Source organism: Gopherus flavomarginatus, chromosome 11, assembly GCF_025201925.1.
Source record: "Gopherus flavomarginatus isolate rGopFla2 chromosome 11, rGopFla2.mat.asm, whole genome shotgun sequence".
Lineage (NCBI taxonomy): Eukaryota > Metazoa > Chordata > Testudines > Testudinidae > Gopherus > Gopherus flavomarginatus.
In genome coordinates, this window is record NC_066627.1 from 17,644,948 (window position 1) to 17,661,793 (window position 16,846).

At 51.8% G+C, this 16,846-nt stretch overlaps 1 protein-coding gene across 1 annotated transcript; it reads left to right on the forward strand.

Moving 5' to 3' along the window:
* The first annotated feature begins 1,819 nt into the window (after positions 1 to 1,819).
* LOC127030903 (cathepsin G-like) lies at positions 1,820 to 7,462 on the forward strand. Its single transcript, XM_050917598.1, has 5 exons — positions 1,820 to 1,880; positions 4,307 to 4,463; positions 4,829 to 4,964; positions 6,340 to 6,600; positions 7,313 to 7,462. Exons 1-5 carry the CDS (start codon positions 1,820 to 1,822, stop codon positions 7,460 to 7,462), a joined length of 765 nt encoding a protein of 254 aa, XP_050773555.1.
* Positions 7,463 to 16,846: the final 9,384 nt, after the last annotated feature.

Genomic DNA, 16,846 nt, shown 5'->3' on the forward strand with positions numbered 1-16,846 from the left:
TTCAGTGGGACATAGAAACATGGCGGGAAAGGGCCTCCAGAAATCATGAAGTCCAGCCCCTGCACTGAGGCAGGACAAAGCAAACCTACATCATCCCTGCCAGCTCTTTGTCCAACTTGTCCTTAAAAACCTCCAATGATGAGGATTCTGCAACCTCCCTTAGGAGCTTGTTCCAGAGCTTAACTACCCCAAGAGTTAGAAAGACTTTCCTAATATCTCACCTAAATCTCCCTTGCTGCAGATTAAGCCCATTGCTTCTTGTTCTGCCTCGTCCTCTTTAGAACAGCCCTTAACAGATTTGCAGACTAGTATCGGTGTGATGGAGTAGGAACTGTCTGTGTGGGGGATGGGAGAGTAGGGGGTGACTTTAGGTGAGGGACAGGACTTGAGTTTGTAACCTGAGCCAGGCAAGGGAGAGGGGAGGTCAACACCTTTGCCCGGGAAGCTGGACAAAGGAGGGAGCCTGCTAGAGAGGGTTTGGGCAGTTTCGGTTTTGGGGCTGGGTGGGGGAATTCAGGGAATCCCAAGCTGGGATCCAAGCACCCTGAACCCCCAGAGGGACCAGATTGAGGGGTCCTGGTTGTGCCTACAAGCTCTGCTGTAACCTGCATTCCTGTTGTCCAATAAAGCTTCTGTTTTACTGGCTGGCTGAGAGTCACTGTGAGTCCCAGGAAGAGGGGTGCAGGGCCTGATTCCCCCATACTCCGTGACAATTGGATCCCGCTCCAGTGTCTTTTCTCAAGACTAAACACGCCCAGTTTTTTTAACCTTCCCTCAGAGCACAGGTCAGGTTTTCTAACCCTTTGATCATTTTTGTTCCTCTCCTCTAGACTCTCTCCAGTTTACCCACAGCTTTCCTAAAGTGTGCGGCAGACTAGAGTGGAGGCAGAAGAAATGATCAGTCCTGTCTGGATGTTATTCCTCCGGTTCCACGAACATCTCTGCAGCAGCGAGATAAACACCTTTTCACCTTCACAGCGTTTCCTTCTCTTTCTCCAGGGCACTGCTGTTAAACAGAGTCTGCCTCCTAAAGTGGAACAAATGCCGTGAGGTTTGCTCACTGTCTGGGAGGCAAGAGCCCTAAGCGCTGTCAGTTATACTGCATGTTATTGCACTGCTAGGTCGATGGACCCCAGCTGGAGCCCTGGCCACATTGACTCTAGCAGAGCTCTGGCTGCTTGACTCCAGCTGGGGATCTGGCCCACTGGCTTGGGGGGAGGGGGATGGGGCCCAGGGCCTTTCCCCTCTAGGGTGTGCTGCTCTGATCCAGCCACAGGCGGGGGACTGGCTGGTTCAGGGGGTGGCTGAGAATCACAAACATCAGTCTCCCAGCCTTATCAAGTGCTTTCTCAGAAACATTGCTCTCACAGACCCTGCGATGCAGGGGTGTCTTTGATCTTAGCCATCTGCAAAAGATCAAAGGGCCAAGTTCCCATCAGCAGCTGAGATGAGACAGGGTTAACCACAGCCTCCGCCACCACAGCATCTAGCTGGGGAGGGGTGGGGGACAGCTGAGACTCTAGTATTAGCAGGTAACTCTCCTCCCCCAGCCCAGTTCCGGATGTGTCTCCACATGTGCCCAGATGTGCCTGTTGCCAGAGGCTGCAGGGCTCCAGGTGCTGAGCATCCCTGGATGTTGCCCAGCTGTGATGAGGACGTGACTGAGCCAGGCCCGGCCCTTTCCCCCGCCCGCTCAGCAGTGCCTCCAGAGACCTACCCAGCAGCTGTCTGACCCTGAGGTTTCCTGTCCCCACCCCAGCTGTGGCTATAAGACCCCAGGGGCTGCATCAGACTCCCCTTCCCTGATCCACTGCTGACAATGTTGCTGCTCCTGCTCCTGCTCCCTGCAGCCGTCCTCTTGCCACTCAGGGCTCAAGCTGGTGAGTGCTGGGGGCGGGGGGGAATGGTGACCCCAGCTATATGGGGAGCTCATCAGGGCACAGCTGTTCCCCAGAAGGGTGAGGTCCCCTGACGTCAGGCGTCTTCCCTGGCACTCAAAACACGGGAGCTCCACAGGACATCCAGGGCACCACATGGCCCTGGGGTGGGGTGCAGACGGGCCATCCATGTGGGGTGCAGGAGGACTGGGGGCAGCTGGGGAAGGGGGGAGGGGGATCCTTTATCTGGGGCCAGCAGGGAGATATAAGAATGGCCAAACTGAATCAAATCAGAGGTCTGTCTAGCCCAGTATCCTGTGTTCTGACAGTGGCCAATGCCAGGTGCCCCAGAGGGAATGAACAGAACAGGGAATCATCAAGTGATTCATCCCGTCACCCATTCCCAGCTTGTGGCAAACAGAGGCTGGGGACACCATCCCTGCTCATCCTTGCTAATACTCATTGATGGACATATCATCCAGGAAATTATCTAGTTCTTTTTTGAACCCTGTTCCAGTCTTTGCCTTCACAACTGGCAATGAGTTCCACAGGCTGACTGTGCAGTGTGTGAAAAAATACTTCCTTTTTGTTTGTTTTAAACCTGCTGTCCATTAATTTCATTTGATGACCCCTAGTTCTTGTGTTATGAGAAGGAGTAAATAACACTTTCTTATTTACTTTCTTCACACCAGTCATGATTTTATAGACCTCTATCATATTCCCCCTTAGTCGTCTCTTTTCCAAGCTGAAAAGTCCCAGTCTTATTAATCTCTCCTCATACGGAAGCTGTTCCATACCCCTAATCATTTTTCTTGCCCTTTTCTGAACCTTTTCCAATTCCAATATATCTTTTTTGTGATGGTGCGACTAGCTTTGCATGCGATATATAAGATGTGGGCGTATCATGAATTTATATAGAGGAAATATGATATTTCTCTCTTATCGTCTATCCTTTTCTTAATGGTTCCCAACATTCAATTATCTGAGACCTGGTTGGCATCAGTGCAGAGCTGCCGAAAGAAGCTGTGGGCGAGGGGTGCCCGCCGAGGGCACATCTGCTCCTTTAGGGCAGGGTCACTCAGCCACCACGACAAACATATCGGCCCCTAGCATGTGAGATGCCCTGAAGATCCATCCCCATATGCACCCCATCTGTCTGTCATATAGACACACAGACAGGTGCATACTTATCCATCCCAAAGACACCCATCTGTCTGTCTGTCTGTGTGTGTCTGTCTGTCTGTCTCTCTCTCTCTCTCTCTCTCGCTTGCTCTATCACAGAATATAACCCTGTGTCCACTATTGTAGTAATCTCTGTACGCAGCATGCCTTGTGAGGTATCATCTGAAAACGCATAATTTGCTGCTCATTATTGTCCTAGTTAAATATGTGTGGTGGTAACATTAAAATTACAAGATTCTTCTCTCTGGTGTTACTAAAACACGTGGCCAAACTAGAGAGAAACCAGGTGTACACAAGACTGATGGGCCATCAGCTGCTAAGTGGCCATTCTTTTGCAGGAAAGTGGCGGGGTGGGGGGGGAATCTACATCTTAGCAAAAAACAGCCTGGAGTTCCTGTGCACAGAGACAGCCTGTCACACTGCTCCCAGCTCCCCTCTTTCTGTCCCTCCATTGACTTCATGGTCCTGACCTAAGAAGTTTGGCCAGTAAGACTATTGAGAGCACATGGTGAGAAAACCTTGGCTTTGAATTTAACCTAGTTTGTTAAGTTAGGCACCAATTGCGTTTGACCTTTGCTGTTCTTGTAACCGTTCCTGACCTTTATGCCTCATGACTCGGACTCCCTTGAAATCTCTCTCTGGGTAGTTAATGAACTTGGTTTATTGTTTTATCTGATCCAGTGTTTGGAATTGAAGTGTCTGGGAAACTCCACTTGGGGCAATGGGATTTGTGCATGTCACTTCTATTAATAAACCAACAGACTTTATATAATTGGTACTGCCCGGAGGGGGCTGGGCAGTACAGGACATTTCTGCAGGGAAATCTCAGACTGGGGCTGCGTTGGGGTCACTTTGCAGCATACCCATGGCTGAGAAGAGATAAGGTGTGGCTGGCTGGCTGGCAGCAGCACACAGACACAGCTGGGAGTGACTTAAACCTGAAGGCTGTTTGTGAAGAGCCCAGCCTGGAGGCTGTCAGAAGCAAGGCATTGCAAAAGGCACCCCACTTAGAGGGCAGGGGTGGTACAGCTACTCATTGGTCTGCATTGCACACAGGGTATGTCACACTCCCCCCACACCAGGCTTCATCTCCCTCGCTGGCATGCAGTAAAGGGTGTATGACACACGGCTCAGCAGGTCTGATTGTGTCCAGCAGAGCGCAGCGGGGACTCAGACACCAGCCTGGTCATGGCAAGCCAAACCCCCTTCTCCACTAACTCTTGCTGGGGTGGAGGTTGCTCTTCCAGGGCAGATCATCGGTGGGAATGTATCCTTGCCACACTCCAGACCCTACATGGCCTACCTGGAGGTGAGCATGGGCCTGGTGAACACAGAGACGTGCGGAGGGCTGTTGGTGAAGAATGACTTTGTCCTGACGGCTGCTCACTGCAGCTGTATTGCAGGGTAAGCGGGAACAGGGAATCAGACCCAGGCCTATGGGGTGGCACCCCAGATGGCCCTAGAGCTCTCAGTTCCCAGATTTCAGGAAGGAGAGATCAGGATACGGACTAGGAACAGGGTGGCAGTGCAGGGCCCTCACCCCTAGGAGGCCCCACGGCTCCCAGCTCAAGTGGGAAGAGGCTTGGACAGGGACTGGAACCCAGGCATCCAGGACGGCAGTGTAGGCCCCTCACCCCTAGGGGGCCCCACAGCTCTGAGCTGCCAAGCTGGGAGCGCCTGGGACAGGGAAAGGAACCCAGGTGTCCCCACAGCTCCCAGCCGGGTCAGTCTCCTTCCTCCTTAGTGGCAATTTATTCCCCATTTATCAGCAACATCACAGTCATCCTCGGAGCCCACAATGTCCACAAGCTGGAGGAAACCCAGCAGCGCCTGCGTGTGCGACGCATCATCTCCCACCCAGAATTCACCAAGGACCCCTTCACCAACGACCTCATGCTTCTACAGGTACCAGGAGCCTCACCCTGGGTTTGATGCAGACAGCTGCAATGAGAGGGTGCCCCTCTGGGGACGCTAAGTGTCGCCCACACTGACAGGATGAGGGATGTATCCTGCACAGCAGCGATTCTGGAAGGGACTTCGGGGTCATGGTGGAAACCAGCCCAGCACAAGGCTGGAGCTAAGCGGGCAGACGCCGTCCTTGGGATAGCGAGTAGAAGCAGGGAGGTGGGGTCCCCTCAGGATACAGCCGTGGGGAGACCATGACTGGAGCTGTGGCCAGTTCTGGCATCCTCACCTTACACAGCACATTGGCAAATTGGAACGAGCTCCAAGAACAGTCCGAGACCTGGAGAAGCGGCCTGGCACATAGAGCACCAAGGAGATCGATCTCCTGAGGTTACGGTAGAGGAGAAGAGCACTTGACCCCAGGCTGTAGGACTCTCCACGGGGAGGGCTTTCTGGGGGTAGGAGGCTCTTCAACCTCGCTGTCCTAGGCAGGACTAGACCGGCTGACCAGGAGCTGATGCCAGACGAATTTGTGCTAGAAATCTGGCTCGGGTTTGTAACGGGAGGGAAATAACCATGGGAACAATTGAGCTAGAGATGTGATGGATTCTCCATCCCTTGGAGTCTTTACGCTGAGGTGGGACGTCTCTTTCTATTAGCCTCACCTAAGCTCAGGGGTCGGCAACCTATCAGAAGTGGTGTTCCGAGTCTTCATTTATTCACTCTAATTTAAGGTTTCGCATGCCAGTGATACATTTTAACTTTTTTAGAAGGGCTCTTTCTATAAGTCTACGATATATAACTAAACTATTGTTGTATGTAAAGTAAATAAGGTTTTTAAAATGTTTAAGAAGCTTCATTTAAAATTAATTATATTAAAATGCAGAACCCCCTGGACTGGTGGCCAGGACCCGGGCAGTGTGGGTGCCACTGAAAATCAGCTTGCGTGCTGCCTTTGGCACACGTGCCATAGGTTGCCTACCCCTGCGTTAGCTCAAAGAGATCGTACGGGCTGGGTGTTCATCCAGTCTAGCTCCCTCTGTGTGCCGCTAGTCCTGGTGTGTAGCTTCCTACCAGCCGACCTTTCCGGTTCAGTCCCTCGCAGGAGTCACTTCCAGTCCCCACTATCCCTTGGGCTGCTCCTACCATCCCCTGCTGCATCTCCTCCAGGCTGCTCTTCCCTCTTCAGTCCTAGCTCCTCCTGCACCCTCTCGGGCCCCTCACAGCCTTCTCTGCCTGAGCTGGAGGGGCAGCTGGTTCCCAGACTAACTCCTTCCTGAGTGTCCCAGAGTGGGTCCTAAGGGGAGGTTTTCATACTGATGCCCCAGCCAAGCAGCTGGGCTGATCCCAAACCCTTTCTCTCCCCCCATCGTAGTTGGAGAAGAAGGTGAAGGTGACGGAGGAGGTGAAGCCGCTCAGGTTGCCCTCAGTTCATTCCACCCCGAAAGTGGAGGAGAAGTGTGTGGTAGCCGGATGGGGGCTCACTAGCCCGAATGCCATTGTGCCCCCTAGTACTCTGCACGAAGTGCAGGTGCAGGTGCTGGATGAGAACACGTGCACCATGTTTTATCCTGGCTATGAGCACACCAGCATGCTGTGTGCAGGGAGCCCCTTCCAGAGGGGATCGGCTTACATGGTAAATAGCCATCCCACCCTCCTGAGCCTGCCAGTCCCTGCCCTGGGTCCAGAGGGGAGCGGAGGCCCCCTAGACGGGAAAGGCCTCATCCCATTCCCCACCCCCTGAGCCAGCCAGTCCCCATCCTGTGGCTGGAGGGGAGCCGGTGCCCCCTAGAAGGGAAAATCCTCATCCCATTCCCCACCCCCTGAGCCCGCCAGTCACCACACTGGGGTCAGAGGGGAGCCAGGGCTCCCTAGAAGGGAAAAGCCCCGTGTCCCATTCCCCACCCCCTGAGCCAGCCAGTCCTTGCCCTGGAGACAGATAGGAGTCAGTACCCACTAGAGGGGACAGGACCAGTGTCCCATTCCCAGCCCTCCTGAGCCAGCCAGCAACCGCCCTGGAGCTGGATTGGAACCAGGTGCCCCTAGAGAAGATTGGACCTGTGTCCCATTCTTCACCCGCTTGAGTTCTGCCAGTCCCTGCCCTTGGGCCAGATGGGAGCCAGGGCCCCCTAGAGAGGAAAGGCCTTGTGTCCCCTTCCCCACCCCTGAGCCAGCCAGTGCCCTGCCCTGGGTCTGGATCAGAGATAGCACACCCTAGAGGGGCCAGGCCCCATGTCCCATTCCTCCTTCTGGTCAGTCTCAGACTTTTCCTTCCTGTCAGATTACCACAAGTATTTTGGGGGCTGATTTATCCTCTAACACTCCTCGTTTCTCTCTTGTGTTTGAAGGGGGATTCCGGGGGTCCGCTGGTGTGTAACGGGGTACCCCAGGGCATTGTCTCCTATGGACGAGTAAATGGTTCTCCACCTGCGATATACACACGGCTTACTAAATTCGTCCCCTGGATTAGGCGACAGATGCGATTGTTCAAGCAGTAACTAAGACACACACCAAGAGAGAAGTACATTGCCCATGGACCTCACATCCCTGTTTGAAACACAGTTGTCCAAATAGTCTTTCTTAAGGTTTTAGACTGCTGCTCATCACCATAGTACCTAGGCGCTATATTATTAATGTTAAATTGGAAAGTGGCAGTGGCTGCCTTCAGGAAGGTCTCTGATATATTGATAGGCATGGAAGGATTCGATTTTTATTGGCAAATGTTGGTAAACATCAATTTCACTGCTCACACAGAAACCGATGGAAAAATACTTCCATTGAAAGTAATCAAAATTTATAGCTAGGCAAAGTAAGGAAAATGCTGCTTGAAAACGGCTCAGTTTGATTTCAGGATATGGACTTTGTATATTTTGACATGTGATCTTGACCGTTTGTGTTTTAACCGTTATAAAGCGTTGACTTTGTGACTCTAAACATCTATTGTCATGCAATCATTATTGTCTGGCAGCCCCACAATTTCCTGCAACTGTTAAAATGTAAATCAATAAAAAAATGGGGAAAAAATCCTTAAAATAAACATAGTTATTATCTGCTGAAACACTAAACAAATACAAATTGCATTTTGCCAAGCCTACCTGTGGACAATCACAGGCCTGGTTGAAGTTAATGGATGCGCAAAGCAGTCTTCTTTCAGCCTCAGTGGAAGGAGCAATTAAATGCCTGTGTGTTTAGTGATTGCTGGAAACAACAGAAGCCACTGCCGAAGACCTTGGGCCTGAGAAGCACTAAATCAGGGAGAATAAGAGGGGGTTTCCCAGTGACTGACTGCAAACACAACAGCTGGGGGATTGATTGGTTGCAGCTGTATGTATGACAGGCAGAAAGCAGAAGGCAGGCAGAGAAGTCATGGTGAGCGTGAGCCTGAGAGAAAATCAAGGGAGACAGAGCTACTTAGGCAGAGGAGGGTAGGAAAGGCAGGAGCAAAGCAACTGTCAGCTGCTGTTTGTTCCTAATGTGTTCAGGGCCATGTGGACATTCTTGGTAATTAAAGAGGATTGAACAAAAGAACAGAACTGATTCATATCATCCCTCCCTCTCCTCATGGCAGCTGGGAAAGGCCGCAAATATTGTTTAACTGTTCCGGCCAAAGGGGCTGGTAATAACCTGATTTGGGACTGTTACCCCATGCAAAACCACCTGAAATATCACTGAGCTCTAAATATTGTGAACACCAAGCAGGAGCCAACCCCCGCAAAAACCATGAAATTGGTTTAAAACACAGCAGATTTCTTTTTACAGGACAATTATTTATATAACCTTTCAGGGATCACGTTTTCCAGATTTTCTCTGCAAACATGAGGCCTGTAAACTTCTGTTTTGGAGATCAAAGATATTTTCTTAGAATCACATGACTTGAGAAGCCAGGGCTTTAAGAACACCAAATAGCATGAAACTCACCATAAAACCACAAGAACGAGCAATGCCGTCCCTTATGAGAAAGTTCTCTACAATGTACTAGGGCTGACAGCAATGGGACAATATGGGACAATATAGAAATTACTCATGAAGCCCATAGAATAGCTTAGAGAATGATCTCTGGGCTGTAAAGATTTTACTTTATCCCATGGGATTGTGGAAAATGTTAAATTCTAGCAAGTGGTTCAAAAATCCACTGTTGTCACTCAGGAAGTTTTTTACATTGAATTACCTTGCTTTTTTGGTAGTTTGGTTGTGAGTTGCAAACCCTTGCAATTTGATCACAAATCTCTGGTGAGTTGTTTCTAAACGATCCTGTTTCTGGAGTCACGTGATTTTCATTCTCATTTTACAAATAAGTTTCTAGCCCTTGTGGTTGAAAATGGGACCCCTGCAGGCTCAGAGAAAAGACTGAAAGCTAAGAAAAAGAACCCAACATTTATTTATTTATTAAAAAACTCATTATTTTCTTGGATCTGACTCATGAGTTTTGAACAATTGGGTTTGGCCCTGCTAAAATTCTCCATTATTATTTATTAGGTGTATTATGGTCATGCATAGGAGCCCCAGTCATGGCCAGGACCCCATTGTGCCAGGCACTGTATGTTATTTATTAGGTGTATTATGGTTGCATCTGGGAGCCCTGGTCCTGGCCCCAAAGTCCATTGGGCCAGGTGGGCTCACTGGGTGACAGGAAGCCAGGAAACATGCGAGAACATACGTGGCCTATTTGACACTGAAAAGATGGAGGAAAAGGAACTTCCATTGTGCAGAGCTCCTGATCTGGGAGGACTTTGTCATTGTGACGGCTCGTAAGAAATACTCACTGATCTCCATAGGGAGAGACCAGAAAGGGAACTCAGATGTCCTAGGGGTCACCAGAGTGTGGGAGGAGGGACTGGGATGGTCGGAACTAGTGCCCCAAATAAGGGACAGGCCATGTGCCACATTCCCCTCTCCTCTAAACAGGCAGTCCCCCATATGGGGCTGGATCTGGGCCTGTGCCCACTAGAAGGAAAAGGCCCCGGCTCCCATTCCTCAACCCTGCTGCCAGCAAAGAGAGGTGCACACAGAGTGGCTGGAGCCCAGTGACTGATTTCCTCCTGCCTGGATGGCAGTGTTTACCCCTGAGTGGCTGCAGCTCCCCTGCCTGGGTGACAAAGGCCCAGGAGGGAAGGTATTTAATGGAGCTGGGTATGGATCCCAGAAAACACCAGCCAGAAGGTGATATTAAGAGGGGAAGAGGGTGGCAGGCAGTGAGATCCTCTTCAAGTCCCCAGACCACAGAGCTCATCTATTACAGTGAGAACAGATGGATGGACAGTCTCTGCAGCAGTTGGATGGCGTAGACGTGTTCCCACTACCCATAGTTCAGATGGGTACCCTCCACGGGGCTGGGTGCCCTTCTGCTGGCTGGCATTGGGGATGCTCTGCCCATGATCTCCCTGCAAAGGGCTGGGGATCAGTTTGACCAGCGGGGCAGTGTAGGGGGAGTGTACCCCACTCCATCTCCAGCCCTTCACAACTTGTGCCCCTCTGCTCTGGGAGATGGGAGGGACCTGGGGACCCCAGCTCCGTGTCCCACTCTGACCCTCACTCGCTGACTCTGAGCTGCTGTCAGGGCAAGATCCTGCTGCCCAGGAATCTCGCACAGAGCAAGAAGACTCATCTGTGTCCCGATGGCCTGGAGAGGACCGGGCTCCCATCCCCAGGGTACAGAGGGAGGGAGAGCTGCTGGGGTGCACGGCCTTCACTTCCTCAGGGCCGGCTCTAGGTTTTTTGCCGCCCCAAGCAAAAAAAATTTTGGCTGCCTCCCATCCCAGCCCTGGGCTCCCCACCGCACCTCCCTGCTTCCCCAGCGCTGGGCTTCCCCCTTTCCCCCCCACCAGTGCCCCCTACACACACCTCCTGCTGCCCCAGCCATGGGCTCTCCCCGCCCACACACACACCTGCACCCTTCTTCCACTGCAGCCCTGGGTCACTGGTAACTCGCTCCCAGGGTGGGTCATTCAGCAGGAATTTTGGATGTGCACAAAACACAGAGAGGATTGGTTCCCATATGGTTACAGAGCTGCAGTAAAGTGGAACAATTTTCAGCTTGTGTGATTGGAGGATATCTAGATGCATATTACAAGACTGTCCTCCATAAATGAGGAAAAGTTGAGGTGCCTTTATTATTCTTTTGTTCCACTCTTTCTTTCTATGGGGAATTTGCCAATGCAATATCACTGTCTTCCTTTTAAACAAACAAACAAACAAACAAAAAGGCAATGGCTGTTGAAAATAGCAATTCCAGTCCTAATAACCTTGGGAAGCATTTCTTGCTTAATTTTATCCTACTTTGTGTACAGCAAGTTACAGTGGATCGGTATATTTGATTTGGGAGAAATGAAGTAACAGCTGCCCAAACAGAGCTTGAGCACTCCTGAATTTTGAGGTGTTCAAATCTGGAAGGCAGGTGCTGGAGGGGGAGGGAGGGAGGGCTGTGGGCTCCGTGAGGGAGCATGGCAGCTTGTATGCAGCATTGTGTCTGGCGCTGCGCGGAGCCAGACACGCTGGTCTGAGTGGCATGGTAAGGGGGCTGGGGCTTTGGAGAAGGGGTAGGGGGTTCTGGGGGGCAATCAAGGGACAGGGAGCAGGGGGGGTTGTATGGGATGGAGGTTTGGGGGCTGTCAGAGGCAGGGAGAAGGGGGGGTTAGATGGGTCAGGGGGGCAGTCAGGGGACAGGCAGCGGTTGGATAGGCATGGGAGTCCCAGAGGTTTGTCAGGGGACAGGTAGGGGGTGGGGTCCTAGGAGGGAAGTTGGGGGGGTCTCAAGAGGGGGCAGTTGGGGACAAGGAGAAGGGAAGCTTAGATAGGGGCTGGGGTCCCAAGGGGCAGTTAGGGGCAGGAGTCCTGGGAGCAGGCAATTAGGGGACAAGGACCAGCAGCACTTAGATAGGGGGTGAGGTCCTGGGGAACAGTTAGGGGCAGGGGTCCCGGGAGGGAGCAATCAGGGGACATGGACCAGTGGTGCTTAGATAGGGGGTGGGGTCCTGGGGAACAGTTAGTGGCAGGGGTCCCGGGAGGGAGCGATCAGGGGACAGGGAGCGGGGGAGGGGGTTGGATGGGTTGGGGTTTCTGAGGGGGGGCAGTCGGAGGGAGTGGATGGTGGCAGGGTGGGGCTTCCCTCCCTCCCCCTGGAGTGTCCTGTTTTTTGAATGTTAAAATGTGGTCTCCCTACCATCCACAGTGCAACTCTCCACTCACAGCACGCTGCCGCATGACGCCCCCTCCTTCCTTTCCAGTTGGTAGTGGCCAAGGGAATGCTGGGAAATGTAGTTCTTTCCCTGCTCCAGGGCTGGCTCTATAGGCAGGGAGCTAACCAAGGAACTACAGCTCCCAGAGCCCCCTGTTGGTTCTCAGCTCCCATGCTGGACCCCTGCCGCCCCTGCAAATGGGCTGCCCCAAACAGGTGCTTGCTTTGCTGGTGCCTAAAGTCACGTCTGCCCTTCCTGCCCCAGGTCCCACTTGAATGGGCTCCACACTGCTGGTACAGTGCCCCTCTCCAGCCCCCTGCAGCCTTTAGTGCCAGGGCTGTGGAGCATGGGCTCTGCTCCCCATGAGCCCCAATTCCCGCCCCTCCCACTCCCGTGCTCCCCAGCCCAAGCCCCTAGGGGCAGGAAAAAGGCCCTGGGAGCAGGGAAAGGAGCAGTTGGGGCAACACCTGTCTGAGGAACAGGCCCCTGGGTTAGCGCTTCAGCAGCTGCTGGCAAGAAATGGGAAGTGCCACAACAGCTCTAAAACCTCAACCTCACGTCCACATTCAACCATGGAGAGGCCAGGGTCTGGCTGGCTGGAAGGTCCTCTGATGTGACCTGCTGGGGAGCATCTCTAGGCTCGGAGTTCTCTCCACCCACAGTGCTGGGCACTCCTGGGCCCTCTTGTTTCTGGGGCAGCGCCTGTTGGTTGTGGTGCATGCGGGAGCTATGCACCTCTGGAACTGTGCACAACAGCAGTCGTGCACCTCTGCACCCCTGAAGCTATGCACATCTGCAGCCGTTCGTGCCTGGAGCTGACTTGGAACAAGCCCGTGCTCTGCATCTTGCCAGCCTATGAGCACAATGGGGCGTCTCCGCTGCCCTGGCATCTTGCCGCCTAGTGGTGAATGTGGCTAAGGCTGACTCATCTCAGCCTCAGGGGATGGAGGCAGCACAAGGGCCAAAACCCTGCACTAACCTTGGTAGTATTTACACCCCAGATGACTTTAGCCCCATCATCTTCATGGCTCTCATCCTCTGATACCTGGTAGAAGATGACTCAGTGGCTTTAGTGTTGGTCGAATGGGTCCAATCAGACAACAGCCACTTCTAGGGGGACTTCAAAGCATGGTTGATATGAACCAGCATTGTCAGTCCCCAGACCCGCTGTGACAGAACAGACCCCGGTGTCCGCACCCCCCACACTATTGTAATAATCCTTGTATGCAGGACGCCTAGCGAGGTATCCTCTGAAAACGCAGAATTAGCCCCCAATGCCAGCCAGCAGGAGGGCACGCAGTAGCAGGGCAGGATCCCCCACCTGGGCTGCGGGCAGTGGGGACATGTCTACACCATCCCACTGCTGCACAGGGCATCCAGTCATCTGCTCTCGCCAACACGAGCTTCTCACTGTAGTAGCTGGGCTCCATGGTCCGGGATCCAGACACGGCTCCATGAAATACCATTCCTGGGTGTCTAGTTCCCATCTGGGCCTTAACACCCGGGCAGGGGAGATCCTGTCACTCACAGGTTAAATAGACTCATAGACTTTAGGGTCAGAAGGGATCAATATGATCATCTAGTCTGACCTCCTGCACAAAGCAGGCCACAGAACCCTACCCATCCACTTCTATAACAAACCCCTAACCTATGTCTGAGTTACTGAAGTCTTCAAATTGTGGTTTGAAGACCTCAAGCTGCAGAGAATCCACCAGCAAGTGACCCAGGCCCCACGCTGCAGAGGAAGGTGAAAAACCTCCAAGGCCTCTGCCAATCTGCCCTGGAGGAAAATTCCTTCCCAACACTAAATATGGCGATCAGCTAAACCCTGAGCATGTGGGCAAGACTCATCAGCCAGCACTCAGGAAAGAATTCTCTGCAGTAGCTCAGATCCCATCCCATCTAACATCCCATCACAGACCACTGGGCATACTTATCTGCTGATAATCAAAGATCAATTGCCAAAATTAGGATCTCCCCTCATGCCATCCCTTCCATAAACTTATCAAGCTTAGTCTTAAAGCCAGATATGTCTTTTGCCCCCACTACTCCCCTTGGAAGGCTGTTCCAGAACTTCACTCCTCTAATGGTTAGAAACCTTCATCTAATTTCAAGTCTAAGCTTCCTAGTGTCCAGTTTATACCCATTTGTTCTTGTGTCTACATTGGTACTAAGCTTAAATAATTCCTCTCCCTCCCTAATATTAATCCCTCTGATATATTTATAAAGAGCAAGCATATCCACCCTCAGCCTTCTTTTGGCTAGGCTAAACAAGCCAAGCTCCTTCAGTCTCCTTTCATAAGGCAGGTTTTCCATTCCTCGGATCATCCTAGTAGCCCATCTCTGAACCTGTTTCAGTTTGAATTCCTCCTTCTTAAACATGGGAGACCAGAACTGCACACAGTATTCCAGATGAGGTCTCCCCTGTGCCTTATATAACGGTACTAACACCTGCTTATCTTTGCTGGAAATACCTCACCTGATGCATCCTAAAACTGCATTAGCTTTTTTAACGGCCATATCACATTGGCGGCTCATAGTCATCCTGTGATCAACCAATACTCCAAGGTCCTTCTCCTCCTGTGTTGCTTCCAACTGATGTGTCCCCAATGCATATCTAAAATTCTTATTATTAATCCCTAAATGCATGACCTTGCACTTTTCACTATTAAATTTCATCCTATTACTATTACTCCAGTTTACAAGGTCATCCAGATCTTCCTGTATGATATCCCGGTCCTTCTCTGTGTTAGCAATACCCCCCAGTTTTGTGTCATCCGCAAACTTTATTAGCACATTCCCGCTTTTTGTGCCAAGGTCAGTAATAAAAAGGTTAAATAAGATTGGTCCCAAAACTGATCCTTGAGGAACTCCTCTAGTAACCTCCTTCCAGCCTGACAGTTCACCCTTCAGTACAACCCGTTGGAGTCTCCCCTTTAACCAGTTCCTTATCCACCTTTCAATTTTCATATTGAACCCTATCTTTTCCAATTTAACTAATAATTCCCCATGTGGAACTGTGAACCACCGAAGCCGCGAGACCAGCGGACCGTCCACAGGCACGCCTGCGGGAGGTCCACTGGAGCCGCCTGCCGCCCTCCCGGCGACCAACAGAGAGCCCCTCGCGGCATGCCACCTCAAGTACGCGCTTGGCTTGCTGGGGCCTGGAGCCACTCCTGCTGGCACAGCAAGATCAGAGCATGGGATCAAAAGCTTAGTTAATACTGCAGTCTCATCTGTGCGAAGCCCCAGGCTGTGCATCATCCCAGCTGTACATGAGCCCCTCCACCCCCAGCCCATGACAGATGGGCTTAAAAATCAGGGAGCTTTTTAAAAAAAATAATCAAGTGGCTCTTTTTCCCTGGAAAAGAAAGGGACAAGCACTTATTATCAGATGGGATGTAACAGCGCCATCTTCTGGGGATTCCCTGGATGCAGCATCACCACAGGGCAATACGTACCATCGCCTTCAGACCCCCGACCCTGCAGGATGATGATGAGCATGGCTAAGCAGACACCTCTCCCCCATGCGGTGCTGCCCAGGGCTGCCAGCCTGTGGCAGAGGACGGGCTCCATAGGCAGGTTCAGCTCTGCCCTCTGGCCCAACTGTCCTGGAACAGAAACTCAGCACGTCCTCCTAGGTGTCTCTGCAGCCAGTTATCTGGGACAGCAGCGCCTCCCTACGTTCCTGCTGGCTGCTGCTTCAGAGGGAGTCACACATGCTGTGCTCTCTCCCTTCAAGCCAGTCCAGGCCAGGAAGCAGGACGGAGTCACCGGGCAGGGCTGGGACCTAACTGCAGCAGGCTGCGACGTGGGCTCTAATTGCCTTGTCTTATTGGGGACAGGGCTGCCAACACTCTGGGATTGTCCTGGAGACACCAAGAACAACAGATTAATCTTTAATGAAAGATCATGTGATGGGAGGAACCCTCCAGGAATATGTCCGACCCAACTCGATGACCCTAACTGCGGATGGAAATGGCTGCAACACACGTCCATTCACTGCTCGCTTCGCTCAGGCCAGCTGATATCACGGGCTCCCAGGCTGACGTGTTTTACGTGGCTCTTCTCTGGGTTCTAACCCCACCTCTAGGAGGGGAGTGGAGTACAGAACCATAGACACATGGGGCTGGAAGGGATTTTTTGAGGTCATCAAGGATCAAGTAAAACTAGATCGTACTGGACAGGGTTTTATCCAACCTGATTGTTCTTAGAAACCTCCTTTGATGGGGATTCCACAATCTCCCTTGGAAGCCTGTTCCAGAGCTTCACTCTTGTTACTTTTTCCCCATATCTAACCTGAATCTCCCTGGCTGCAGACTAAGCCTATTACTTCTTGTCCTACCTTCAGTGGACAAGGAGAACAATTGATCCCCGTCCTCTTCATAACAGCCCTTAGCATATTAGAAGACTGTTCTCAGGCTCCCCACTCTGTCTTCTTTTCTCAAAACTAAACCTGCCAGTTTTTAACTTTTCCTCAGAGGGCAGGTTTTCTAAACCTTTCATCATTTGTGTTACTCATCTCTGAAATAGCCTCAATTTATCCACATCTTTCCTACAGTGTGGCACCCAGAACTGGACACAGTGCTCCAGCTAAGACCTCCCCAGTGCTGAATAGAGCCGGATAATTAACTTCTATGTCATACATACAGCACACTTGTTAATACATCCCACAATGATATTAGCCTTTTTTGGAACTGCACCATG

Excerpts from the sequence above, each read along its gene's own strand:
- LOC127030903 (XM_050917598.1), top strand. The coding sequence starts at position 1,820 with ATGTTGCTGCTCCTGCTCCTGCTCCCTGCAGCCGTCCTCTTGCCACTC. Across the intron at positions 1,881-4,306 it reads GCCACTCAGGGCTCAAGCTG|GGCAGATCATCGGTGGGAAT; the intron begins GTGAGTGCTGGG and ends TTGCTCTTCCAG. Across the intron at positions 6,601-7,312 it reads AGAGGGGATCGGCTTACATG|GGGGATTCCGGGGGTCCGCT; the intron begins GTAAATAGCCAT and ends TTGTGTTTGAAG.